The sequence below is a fragment of the Apaloderma vittatum genome, unplaced genomic scaffold (genome assembly GCF_000703405.1).
Source record: "Apaloderma vittatum isolate BGI_N311 unplaced genomic scaffold, ASM70340v1 scaffold3958, whole genome shotgun sequence".
NCBI lineage: Eukaryota > Metazoa > Chordata > Aves > Trogoniformes > Trogonidae > Apaloderma > Apaloderma vittatum.
In genome coordinates this window covers 26529-40049 of record NW_009730070.1, presented here as the reverse complement: position 1 = coordinate 40049, position 13521 = coordinate 26529, and the positions used below count along the sequence as shown (strand labels likewise).

The 13521-nt window shown below is 50.3% G+C and overlaps 1 protein-coding gene across 1 annotated transcript in view; it reads right to left on the bottom strand.

Annotated features, from left to right (window-relative positions):
- Window positions 1-328: 328 nt before the first annotated feature.
- Window positions 329-13521, bottom strand: part of ERI3 (ERI1 exoribonuclease family member 3) — a gene marked incomplete at its 3' end in the record, with an annotated part of 28520 nt that continues 15327 nt past the window's right edge. The window contains exon 4 of the mRNA XM_009874640.1: window positions 329-401. Coding sequence (XP_009872942.1) covers window positions 329-401 — 73 coding nt within the window. The remainder of the gene's footprint in view (window positions 402-13521) is intronic.

Sequence of the window (13521 nt, the reverse complement as noted above, 5' to 3'; positions counted from 1 at the left end):
GAGTCAGCAACACTAGGGCCAAGACAACCTTCGCTGAAGAAGGGCCTCACAGTGTCCCACTATTATGCGGAGACACCGCACTGTGCCTGCCACAATGGGATTCTCCCCAGCTGCAGAACACATCCCATCAAGTACAGTAAGACTCTATTAGAAGAGATACAATAGGGAGTTGGAGGACTCGCTCAGCCCAGCTTCTCAGAAAATAACTCATTTCAATGCAAAACAGCAGTAGTTATTAGACACCTTCTTAAAGAGGAAAGGAGAAGGACATGGAGAGGGGGGAGAGAGGGAGATGGGGGGGACACAATAGCAGTTTGCACAAAAGTACCTTTTTCAGATTAATCCACTGTTTGAAGTAATCAGCAACCGGCAGCCCTAAGTACTGGCATTGTCCTGGTAACCTGTAAGAGAGAAGAGAGATCAGGTTTGATAAGGTCGGTGTCCTGACAACACAAACTCTGTTTTCTTAAGCGCATCTCGTTCCGAGATGGAAAACACCTTCCAGTCTGCTATAACATGCTGCACATCAGAAGGGCTGTAGCTCTTGGCCAAAAAAAGTCTCACGAGAGCCTAGCTTGGTTGAAGATTTACATGCATCCAGCCACATCCAGGCTGCTGACATCTTTCAGAATGAATGTCTGGAGCTGCGTGCAAGTGCAGCTTATAGTAGCTAACACACAGACATGACTGGAGCATCCTGGCTGTCCTTAGCTGAGCAAACTCATCCCAAATCCCTGCAAAACCATCTGGCTCATCCAGCAGCTTACAGGGCAGACAGAAGGACTGACAACTCACCTGTCATACCCCGGTGCTTTTCCGTTTGGCCTTTATGGTTAAAACACCAAATGAGACATGAAGGAGGCACCATTGCATTTATTTTTCGGGTAGTAATGCTGCAGGACAAGGTTTTAAGGGTTAAGAAAGCAGAGATTGATTTCCATGCAGGTGTTTGGAAGAAGAGAGCAATCACAACTCTGAAGAGCAAGGTGCTGCACACTGTCTCACCACGGGTTTGAGCACCAGCAGGCAGAGCCGCAAGCACACGCGCTGAACCTCTCCCTTCCTACAGCGAGCTGCTCGAATTGAGCTCACACACCAGCACTGGTAAGGGAGACGGATTGCCTGAAGGGGCAGCAGGACACTAGGATTTGGAAACCTGTTTCTCCCACACTGTGTTTGCAGGGGAGCTGCGACGTGCCCCTCGCTAGGGAAGGTTGAGTGGCCAAGCCATGCGGCTCCAGCCGAGCCTGTGCAGGGAGATGAGTTATGTGAGTTTTCCCCGGCCGGTTTGATCTGATCAAGACTAATTGATGGATCTTGTTCATTCACGTACTGCTGAGCACGCCTGGGGCACTGGTCACAGGATCTTTAACTGAAGCAAAGGAACATCCCAAATAAATATGTCAACTAAATAAATGACTAAATTAGAGTCGTTTGTGCATGTTAAAAGCCACAACCCCAGAAATCGGCTTTTCCAAACAGAGAGGGGGTGGGGAATCTCAACTTCCTCAGGCACTTGGGGGCTGTCAGGGGAGGTTGAAGGGGAGGAAAGAAGAGCTGCAAGCGCCAGCATCGGCTGCTCAAACATCCCAGCACAGATCATGTCCAGGATAAAGTCTTCTCCCACTCTCCACAGAGGAAAGAGCATGTCACCCAAACTGGACTTCAGACTCAAGGCTGAAACTCAGGAACGCGCTGTGGTCAGATGTGGATACAAGCTAGATACCCTACCCTGAGCCGGGGTGCACCCATAGCACGTCATGCAGAACCTGAGTCCTTGGCCCAGCTCCCAACCCTTTGGGGAACGTGGAAGCATCTCTTCAGACCTACAAGCAGTTTCCCAAGTAAGGAGATGAAGGAGGGGCACAGGCAACACACTTGCAGATAATGCGAGACTCAGGGCAGTGCAGTACCAGAGTGGTTTGGTTTTGGTACTGCCTCCATTTTTATGGGAAGAAAAGAAAGGAAGCTGGCAAACATATCCAGAGGAATCTCCCAGGAACAGGTGGCCAACAGAGCCAGTGTACACTGGGCCACACCAGTGTGCCGACTTTGTGAGCCCTGCTTAGGCTAAGAAAAGAATAGACTCCTTGTGACAAAATCAAACACCTGGTCCTGAAAAGATGCAGGTGTTATTGTGTAGGAACAATAATTTAAGTCATACAAACAACATTTGACTAAGGAGGTCCAGAGAAATCTCTTTGAAAGTAGGAAAGCCTCACAAAAGAACAAGCTGGCAGGCAGCAGGGCCACAGCGATTTGCAGGGTAAGTGCTGTGACTTGACAGCACGGTCTCATCTCTGGGCATGGCTCACCTGATGCTAGCACCATCACACTGAAATAACCCACCTGGAGTCACTCCTCACAACTGCAGAGCCGTCACACAAACAGCAACCTGGTCCACGCATTTTACAGTCATCACACACATGTCCACGACATCCCGTCGTTGAAGAGACCCTCCCAGCCCCAGTCAGCGTGCTAAGAAGGCTCTTTTCCAAGGAAAGTTGCTTTCAACTGGTGCTCAAATCCAAAAAGATCACAAGAAAAAGAACCATCTAAAACAAATGATCGGTCTAAATACAGACACGTGATCAGCTCAATGTCTCTTAGACTGCTCATATTTAGCTAGAGAGGACGAAGAGAGCAGTGAGCAAAAGGTATGTTACTAAAAGCTGAGTTTCTTCTCCCAGCCCAAGACGTTTTCCTTAATACAGGTCTCAGCTTAGCTCCAGCTTTTCTCCTAACATCTGGATAGGGCTCTGAAGAAGCCACTAGAGCATTGTTCTTGTTAGCCACAGGAATTGACAGCTAACCAGGCAGTGCAATGAATGACATCTCGAGCATTTTCATCCCTGTGGGACCTAAAGGCCCAGCAAACCGGACAGTCTGGTTCCACTTCCACCCTGAGACTGATGGCAGTATGCCCTGGGCTCTGGACAGTGGGTCTTTAATTGGAGAAAATAAATGCTCCAAATAAATATGTCAACTAAATAAATGACGCATTTTTGCAAACAAGTAACAACGCCAGAAACCTCCTGTGAAGCTGTGTGACCTAAGGACATTCCCCCTCCCCCTCCGTGCTTGTGCTCCCCTCATTTCAAGGTAGCACCTGAGAGACTTCACCAAGTGTTTCAAGCACTAGATGACCTGTGCTCACGCTATAACCTGGGTGGGCTGCCAGCAGCACAGACCAAAGCATCAGCCTATGCCCCGAGCTGGAAGGTGCAGGTCTGGTGGCTCCAGGCCAGCAGGGACAGAGCCACCCAACGCGCTTGCCTTCCACCAAGGATCGCTGTACGGGTCTGGTCTAGCCTGGATATGCAGTGCTCCCACCACAGGGAACCAGGGGCTCTCACTCCACAGAAAACCAGGTCCCTCAAGTAGCTACGGAAAGGAAAACACCCCTGCAGTGTTTTTTTCTCAGCTCCAAGCCCATCACATGCAGTGATCTCCCCAGTTCTCAGCCTGCTAACCAGGCAGGAGTTTCTCAAGCATCTTCTCCAGGGAGGTGTGAACAAGGCACATCTGTGGCTCTCCTGGGGGCCTGTAAGGAAGTATCTCCATTTATCAGGACCACCATTCTCAAGTGGCTCATTTGTAAACATGCTCTTACGCTCAGCACCACTTCTTGCTCTTGCAAGAGGCAACCTGGCTCATGGGGGCAGCTTTCCTTGAGCCAAGGGCTCAGGATTTGGCCCTCCCTCAGGTAAGGGAGAAGAGAAATGTTCACACATTTCACTGCACTCAACGTCCCACGATCCCTCCAGCTTTTGAACAAGGTCTCTCTATCTCCCTGACTACCGAAGCCCTCACCCCTTGAGAAGGAAGCTGGCTCTCAAACCCACCCTGTCAGCCAAGTGCTGTGGCTTCAGGTATGACCGCACTTGATAGAGAGAAAGTTAAAAACGGCTGTGGGATTTTCAAGCGTCTGATGCAGCTCTGGTCAAGTCTGCCCTCCCAGCAGCAGAGATGGGAGTGCAAAAACTCCACCTGCTCCCAAAATGCAGGTCCCCTTTGGGTGCAAAAACACCAGGTAGCACATTCTCCTTCATCAGCCAAGCAAGTCCAAGTCTTCCTCGGACTGTGGTCAGCAGGGGCAGCTCCGCACCGTTTTCAGAGAGCTTTCGTCACCCCAGGCTCAGATTTCCATTCAGCCCTGCTCTTCCACTCAGCAGGGTAAAAGGGGCCTGGAGATAAAAGGGATACAAATAGGAGGTGAGGTGATATGGCTGCCTTTTTCCTGTTGAAGCCAGCTCTCTCCAAGGCAGCAAGAACCGTACAGCTCGGCGGTGATAAACGGCCTTGCTTTAGTTATCACTTTCCTTAAGTTAAGGAGAGCAGCCTAGTGATGGATGGGCTGGAATTCGGTTATCAGGGAAGGCTGTCAGCCAGAGTTGCCTATCTCCACACACATTTAGCAGGGCGTCATTATGCGATGGCATGGAGCTAAAATATGACCAAGGGTATTGAAAGAAAAAGAACAGGATTAAAAGAAAAAAAAAAAAAAAGGCAAATTGAGCAACAATAAAGGAGCACGAGGCAAGAACGTTATCATACTAGTGACACCTTTTATCTCGGTCTGGTTAGCTAGAGCAGGGCACAAATTGGTCCTTCCTCCACCATTGTATCCTCTTGTACAAACAGAGGCAGATAAAATGTGTCACCAGTGCGATAGCGTATCAATTTAACCCTAATTATCTAGGGGGTCAAACTAAGAAATAGGGGTTTCTCATTTCAACAGGTTCCTCCATCTCTGCTCAGAGCCACCACATTAATATGGAAGGGGGAGGGGCAGCCGTAATTGATTTCCGTCACTCAGGTGGGCCTGGCGTATAAAAAATTAATGCTTGATTCTCCCAACTAATCAGAGCTGGTTAACGTCCATCTGCTTCTGGGTTCAAGATGTCAGGAGACAAAGAAATTGGGCCACTTTCTACACACTGGGGGTATTGATATTGAGCCAGTTAAAAGAACAAGTTCCTCTGTGGGAAAGATAAAGGGACATTAAATCTTGGTTTTTATAGACCTGGTCTCAGCCTTCCAAAAAATCCATGCCCTGGAGATCTTGCATTGTAAGAGATGCAGAACATTTTAATTGTGTCTTGGCCAACCCCGCTGCAGCAGGCTGCAAAGGTTCCTGACCTGGAAATCCTTCACTGAAAGGGGGCTGGAAAGCTCGAAGGAAGCTGCAGCACACAGCAGCAACAAGGTGATGGCCAAAGGGAGGAGCTGTCAAACCACCTCAGCCTTGCTCAGCCAGGGTGCAGGCTCAAAGCAAGGCGGGTCAAGGCGTTGCTCTGGACCACGCAGCACGCTCCCAAAAGGCAGCCTTGGGTTGAGACAAACTCGGTTAAAACAGTAAGTTCATGTCAGCAGAGTTCAGAGTCCTGGGGATGCAAAGGGGCGAGACCACGCTCAACGGCTCGGAGATTGCAGGAACATCCCGCAGAGAGGCAGAAAGCCGGGATGGGCTTTCCCAAAGCCACCAGGCTCCAACCGCAACGATGCCACAGCACCTGCACGTGAGCGGAGCACCCCAGGCACACACACAGCCTAAGCCAAGCCACAGCCTGCAGAAACCGAAGCATGCTGACACAGACCTCCAAAAACACCCCCGAACCCCGACTCCTGCACACCAGTAATTCAAGTTAGACTGAAGCAGCTTTCCTGCATAACTCAAGGCTTTGCAAGGATCTCTGGGGCTGGAGTCCCCGTGCCACCAGTGCAAAGAGACAAGAGCCGAGTCAGTCTCCTCTCGTGCTTCTGTCTAAAATGAAGTATGGAGGGAAAAATGCTCTGCCAGACCTCTGGCCCCACAGACCTGCCAAGGGACTGCCCTTGTTAGGCGACTGCACCTTGCTCTCACCGAGCACACCCATGGCACTGTTCCTCTCTGTCCCCCTCAGTGCAGGACAACCCTCCCCAGATGGCGGTACTTAAAATTCACAGGCACCAGCTGTAGGAAGACAATGCATTTGGAGAGGGTCTGAAAAGCCCTGGGCTTTCACAGAAACCCTGAGACAGGTCCCATCTCGCTCCCTCTTTGCTTTCCTTCCACCCTCTCAGTTCTCTCAACCACCCCCGAACTTGTCACAGCGCAACAAGCCTACAAGCCGCACATCAGCCTTAAATATCAGCGTGCACGAAGCAGGGAAGGGAGAACAGACAGAGCAAGGCTCCATCGCCTGTCAGGAAACACTAATGAATTTCAACACCGGCAGCCATTGCCTCAGACGGGCTGGCGAGAGGAAGAGACGGAGCTTCAGCAAGGAGCCTTTGCAGGAGCAGCCTGCCTTTTTTCAAAGCCCCCTCTGCTAATAAATGTCATCGCCGAGCAGGCTGCAGCAGCCCTCGAGCCGGGATGGAGTGGGCAACTGACAGCGCTCAGGGTGTCTGGGCAGCGCAGCCTTTCCTTCTGCCGCATCCCCAGACAGAAGCCAGGAAAAAGAAGCAGATGGGACACTGCCATCGGCACGGAGCTGTCTGCCACTAAGGTCCCGGTACCCAAATAACAACCTCCACGAGGAGCCACAAGTGCAACCCTAACACCCCCCAGTCCTGTTCACTGGGATGGCTCTACAGGGTGTGCTTGGGATGGGCAGAGGGATGCAGAGACATCCAGGCACAGGGTTACAGAGCAGCCCGTCCCTTTGCTATCGCAAATGCATTCCCGAGGCAGCGCAGGAAGCACCATCCAGCACAGGGCACCGCACGGCAACCGCACCGATGCACAACGTGAAGGTCAATGCAAGTCTTCTTCACAAATGTCAACCTGTCATCTCTGGATATTAATGAGGGCTGACCAGCAGCTAAAATGCATCCATGCTCCATTAGTAATAAGAGAGACACGATGCAGGAGAAGAGCACACACACCATGGCATGTGGAGACACCAGTGGGTTCGCAGGGCCCGGGGAGGTGTGGTGATGCACAAGATAACCAGGGCCACTCCGGCTGCCCAGGAAGGAAAGCACTCACCACACAATCCCCTTCATTCGAGTGTGTGTTATTTTTTTTCCCCCGTCAATCTTTAATTGGATTAGTGTAATGAGGCCAAAAAATCAAGGCTAAGCAGCGAGGCTAATACCTGGCACTTTCAGACCTTCCTTTCTTTTTCTGTGATGCCCATTCTGGACAACATCACTTTCTCTCTACGAGGCATATTCCTGCCTGGGAAGCTGAAAGGCAAGCTGTAAGCCTCAACACTTGGGGCTCACAGAAGCACAGGCTGAAATGCCTGAACACCCATACGCTATCCCACCCGTCACATGGTAACAGCCAGATCCCTCTTCTCTAAATTATTGCTGGGTACTAAGAAATTTGGGAGAACCTCAAAGCCCATGCTTTCCGAGCAGCTGGCTTGCAAATGGAAATGGCTGAGACTGCAACATGAGTCACGTATATGCTAGAAAAATAATTCTGCCACAAAAAGCACGCAGGGCAAGTGGCTCATTGTGACTCGCTCGTCCCGCAAAGCACTGCGTGCCTTCCGCTGGCATCAACCTTAATGAAACATGAAGGCATTTAACACCATGCGAGATCTGGCCCTTTTATGGGTATCTGTCTGTGCGTCAGCTAGATCCTGGCAGAGATGCTATTTCAACATTAAAAGCAAGGCTGTAACACAGCAGGTATTCAGCCTCCAACAGAAGATGTTCATCAACAGTTGCACACACATGATGCTACAATAAATCTATGTGCTACCGCTTAACAGCTTCTCTTAAAAAGATTCATGGCTCTATTTACTGAGCCTGATTCTGCTGCTATGAGTGTGGGAGTAAATCTAGAGCAACTCTACCTGCAGTTAGGAAGTAGCCAGGAAGAGCAGAATCAGAATTGAGCCTTTTTCTTTTTAAATAACTAGTTAATTACCATGCAGGAAACTGGAGCTCGCTGGTTCAGCTGAGGTTAGGAGTGCAGCAGGCAGAAGCTTTGCACTCCTCCATACTGAGTCCTCCAGATCAGTGAAGGGGTAGAGCAAGTGCTCTCACCGGCCCTTCCAGACAGGGAGGACGACTGGGTGGACTTCCCTTTGACATCAGAAGTACATGACGCTGCTCCCAAGGAAAGAGAAACTGGGAAGTCTCCAAGGCTGAGGTTGCACCCCTCAACCTTGGGAACCCGACACTATGAAAAACCTCCTCCCCTGGAGACATTCAAAGTCATCTGGAGAAGACCCTGAGCAGCCTGATCTAAGTTTGAAGTTAGTTCTGCTTTGAACAGGGGCCTGGCTTAGAGATCTCTATTTAAACTATTCTGTGATTCATGCTGCAGCAGCGCCTGATTACACAGAGCGCGTCCTTTCTCCATCTATACAGTTTCTTATGAAGTCTTTCACACAGACACTAATTCAGTAATCACCTGCTCCTCTGCATACTGGCTGTTTTAAGAGGGAGCGTTCAGACTCCTGCTGCAGAATCCTGTCATTACGCACTGGGTAAGGGAATGTATCTGATGCAACAGATGCACCCACAATGCATCGTGTCTAAGCCCCCTCAAAATCAAAACACGCACAAAAAAATCTAAGCTAAAATTAAACGTGCTTCTCCTCCCACTGCACAATTCCAATCACAGCATTATTTCTCCCCAGTAAACCAGGGCATGCAAGACCTAGAGCAAGGCGCTGCTCTAGAACCGAGAGGACATGTCCTGTCCCAGTCCTTCCTTAGACCTGCTGTGCGACAGGCAGGAGGAACTCTTGCCTCTTCCATGCCTTGCCTGTCCAGACCGTTTAGCGGATAAACTCTTCAGGACAAGGGCTTCTCTGCTATGAGTCATAAACTGTTTAGTGCCTAATGGTAAAGCCTATAGACGCTTAACATAATACAATCATGTCACTTAAAGGCCATTAGTCTCCAGTCTAAACAGCACTTTGCCAGTCACAAAGGGGACCTGTCAACTCAGGAAGGCAGGAAAAGGGATGTGGGTGGCCAGGCAGGTCACCGGACTCAGAGACACCCGACGTGAAGCCCCAAGCAGGGTGCAGCTCAGCCAAACAGCGTGGGGAAAAGCCATGGCAGCTCTAGCAAAGAGCTTTACCTTTTGTGCTTTCCCCTACCCCTTGAATCAGCCAAAAGCTCCTTCCTGTCAGGTGAAAAATCCTGCCCACCTCCAGCCACTGCTGCAGTAGATGTAGATGCAGTGGGGCAGGAGCCCCCCACCCACACAGAGGGTGGTCTCCAGCCTCCTGCATCACTTTTCACTCACTGAGGCAGATAATTTATCACCAAGAAAAGATGCCATTCTGTTTCAGGACGCTGTTTGAACATCTATTCTTTCCTGGCACCACCTCCACCCTCCTCTAGCACCACATTATCCAGCTCTATTCTCTCAACTGATTTCTGTGATTGCCTCTTCTTCTCCACTAAAAGGAAGAAAGAAATCCTATAAGGAGGCAGTGGGACAGGGTAAACCCCCTCCCCATCCCCTCTGATGACACACAACCCCAAATTACATGCACAACAGCTCCACAGGCTCTCAGCAGCGAGAAGCCTGGCACGTCACATAACAGGGTCCGAGCACGGGTTTCTGTGCAGCTGCAAATTACACCCGCACATGGGGAAACAAGTTTGTCTTTCCCTTGTGGGGAAGAGACCCCTCCCCACCTCCAAGCACAAGCTGCCATTAGTATTTGCTTCGCTGGAGAGAAGAAACAGCGAATCCTCCAGAGCAAAGGACAAGTGCAGCAATTAGGATGCAGGGGCTGCGGGAGCTGTTTAACAGCATGACCCAGAGGTCAGTGCCGCCGACTCCCAGCCTTGCATAAATATTGTATGAGTCGGAGAGAGGGGCTGTTACAGCCACCCTCCCCCCTCCATCGGCACTCTGCATCTAGCTAGATACGCCGGCAACATTATTTACAGATGTGACAGTCGGGGAAAATCGCGTGAGTGACTAGGGCAATGGGAAAGAGGGCTGCTTGGGGGAGTCAGGGCCTGGGAGCCAGCTCCCACCCACATCTTCTGCTTCCCCTTGCAGGGTGCTCCTCTGCACGGGTACTCTCCAGACCGCACGGCCCACTCTCAAACCAGAGGATGAAACACCACCAAGAAAAGGAGAGGAGGCTGTGAGCTCCCCTCTCAGAGGTAGCCCTGGGGTTTGATTATCAGTGCTGTTGAAGGACACTTCAGCCAGCAGCTGCTTTCCAGTCTCTCACCGGTGTCTCTGCCAGAGCCTCCCTTTGGAGGGAGCTTTATAGCAACATAATGAGAGGCTTTATAGAGAGCTTCCCCTCAGACTCTGACCATGTAGCTCTGCAGAAGGGTCCCTGCTCCAACACAGCCGCAGTGGCATCATTCCTGCAGAAACTTCCCCAGCTGCTCTGTTTGGTACCAACCATCTCCTTCACCCGTGACACACATGCTCTTTATTCTCTGAAGGATCATCTTCACCTGCAGCTTCAACCACATTGACCAGCACTGTCTCTACTGCATCCTGGAAGGACCTCTTGTTCCTCTTGCTCATTTTTTTTTGGCTGGAGATGTCAGATGACTGCATGTTTACCATGATGCTCTACACAAATACAAACCTACTTTGAGATTCACTGAGAGAGGAAGCTCCCAAGGACAGGGACACAGGCCACTCTTCACCTGTACCAGGAGCCCATGAATTCCTAGGGGCACACTGCTAATAAACATTACTGCCCAGGGCAGCACACAAGGGTTGCAAGATAAGAAACACAGTTTGGATGTGCTTCTGCCCACCATATCCCTCCAAAAATTCCTCCTCTGCTCTGTAGCTGCTGAAAGCAAAACCGTGGTGTTACTGTTCTCAGCTTTCCTGAACTCACTGTGCAATTAATGGGCTTAATTATTGATGGCCAAGGCAGGGAAGGGAGGAAAGAAAGAAAAAGCCAACAAGAAGGGAATGATGTGGGGGTGGCGGGCACCAAAGGTCTCCGAAGATCTTCCCTCAGTCTAGAGCAGAGAAAGAGCCCCTAGCCGCTCTGCCGCTCCCACGGCCTTGCTCTAATGCTCCCTGACATGCCTCTGAAGACAGTGAGCTGTTTGCAGTCACCACCGTGATTTGTTAGTAATTATTTTCACGGTGTCACATTGCTGTCACTCTCTTAACAAAGAGACAGGCAGCCCGAGGCTGCCTGCGAGAAAGAACCAGCAGAGAAAAGGAATTGTCAGGCACCCAGGGATCCTCTTTGCTTCCCAGGTTTCACAACCAGAGTCCTTACCAGCTTCTGAAGAAACTTCTGAGGAGAAGTGGCAAGTCAGAATCATCTCCCACCCTGGTCACAGCAAGAGGAATTAATTACTTAACCCCTTCCTAATTTCACCTTACCCGTAAATCCAGTGCAAGATCCAGGTGCTTAGAGCCCCTTAAGCCAGCAAATTGCTTCAGGCCTGCAGCAAACACAAAAAACCTTTGGCAACTGATGACTTTTAGCGCTCTCCTTGCAAGCTTCAATTCCTTTTCATGTGGTCTTGCCATTGGACCACGCGCGGCAACCCCGATGACAAACCCCTGCCTGAGCCTATCACCCTCACACACCAGTCTCAGAATTTCTGGCACACTCCTGTGCTCCGCACAGCAGTAACATTTCACTTGTCGTTTTGCAATGCCAAGGGACCTCGGCAGTTTCCTTACACCTGCAATACACAGCCTAACAGCCTGCTGTCTCTATTTTCTCCTATGTAGCGTGGTGACCTGACAAGAACCTCCCCTTGAATCACCTCCGATCCATCCGTCCATCCACCTCACTGCTGTGCAATCACAGCCATCCGCCCTTTGGCTGACTTGTCCAAGGCCCCCAAGGAATGGGAGTTATTTTGGCACTTGAAGTGTCACACAACATAAGGATAGAGAGACGAAAGACTCAGACACCTGGCCGGTCAGCCCCTCAAAGCGTCCTTGATCTCTGTGCAGAAAGCAATCAGACTTCCTCCAGAGCAATTCCAAGTTTGAATGACTCCCAGCAGAAGCGTTTTGCCCCTGCTTACTGCCAGTGCAAAAGGGGATTAAGCCTCACAGTCTGAGCAAAACCCTCCTGCATGGAAGAGCACTGACTCAGAGGGCAGCTCCTTTTCAGGGGTCCTTTTAATAATCAAGAAATGGCATATACATGCTGTGAAGAATTAGGATCACCATTGGGAAGCTAAATGGTCCATAAAATGTAGCAGTTCTCTTCAGAGCTGGGAGCACAACGAACTAGAGGAGAGATCTTGGCAACCTCCCACCAGCCTCCCCACTCTGCCCGGTTTACGGGGACACACGCGACTCCAGGCAGGGACAAGGAGCTGAACTCGGCACCAAGACCCGACTCAACACGCTGATGGAAAAAACGGAAGCAGGGAAATTAGAGATGACCAAGAGGCACCTACAAAGGGAAGGTGAAAGGTGTAGGTGCTGGGCAGTGGGGAGGAGAAAGCCCTCTCAAAAAAGAGGCCGACAAAGGCAGTGGGATCAAGGCAGGACAAACTTTTGGGCAGCATGAGCTTCCCACACACAGCCCTGCCATCACATCACACCATTTCCTTAGGCATCTTCCCCCCAACTCCTCTATTCTCCTCCTTCTTCTACTATCACCTTCACATTCCTCACATCTTTGCTAATACCTGGTCCAAAGCAATCTCCAAGCACATGACACCGTCTTGTGCGTGCCAAGCTGAGGGTGGCACCCTGGCCCAAACATACTGAAAAAGATGACTCCAATATGGAAGGGCCTCAGCTCAAAAAGTTAAGTCTGCAGCTCCAGTGTCCTCCCAAGAGTCCTGCACACACCCAGACATCCACTCCTCAGGATACGCAGAGTCGCTGGACAAGGCACATAAGAATATGCTGGAGGGAAAATACCAGGGATGACCTCAAGATGGCCCAGTAGGTCTTTGCCAGCCAGGAGCTTCAGGAGAAAAGGGACTGAACCCATCCAGGAAAATGGCTCCCAACAGGAAACAAACATGCAAACAAAATAAAATGCTTTCAAGAAAGCTACCAACTCACACAAGGCTTGAACGGAGCAAGTGAAAGGGGAAGCATGCTGCTCCCAGGCTGGCAGTATTTTTCAAGCAGAGCTCTCTAAGTAGAGAAGCCATGAGAGCTTTGCTCCCAGCCAAGCCACCGGGAGGACAACTGCTGCCAACACACAACTGCCTTGCCTCGGCGAGGAAGTAAGAAGAGCTGGAATCCAAAGGGAGACAGCTGACATTTTAGGCCCAGCATGAAACACTATGGCTGTGTAATGCTAGGAAAATTAAGCTTTTTGAAGTAACAAACAAAACGCACACTTTGTGAAGCTAATCCTATTTTCCCCACATGCCACAGACAACAAAACTCAGACGGCAAACAGCCCTCCAGTGGTTTATCCTCCACAGTTCCCAAGCCAACTAGTTTTTCAGTTCCCCAGGGTTAAGGGGATAACCACTAACCATGATGTCAAGTTGTTATTAGAGGGTCCTCTCACACAGACACAGGCCAGGGTGTTCTTTTAACCAAATAACCATTACAGACCAATGATTTTGAAACCATCTTGCCTTATTACAACGCTGGACACAGAATACACATTTGCAATTCCT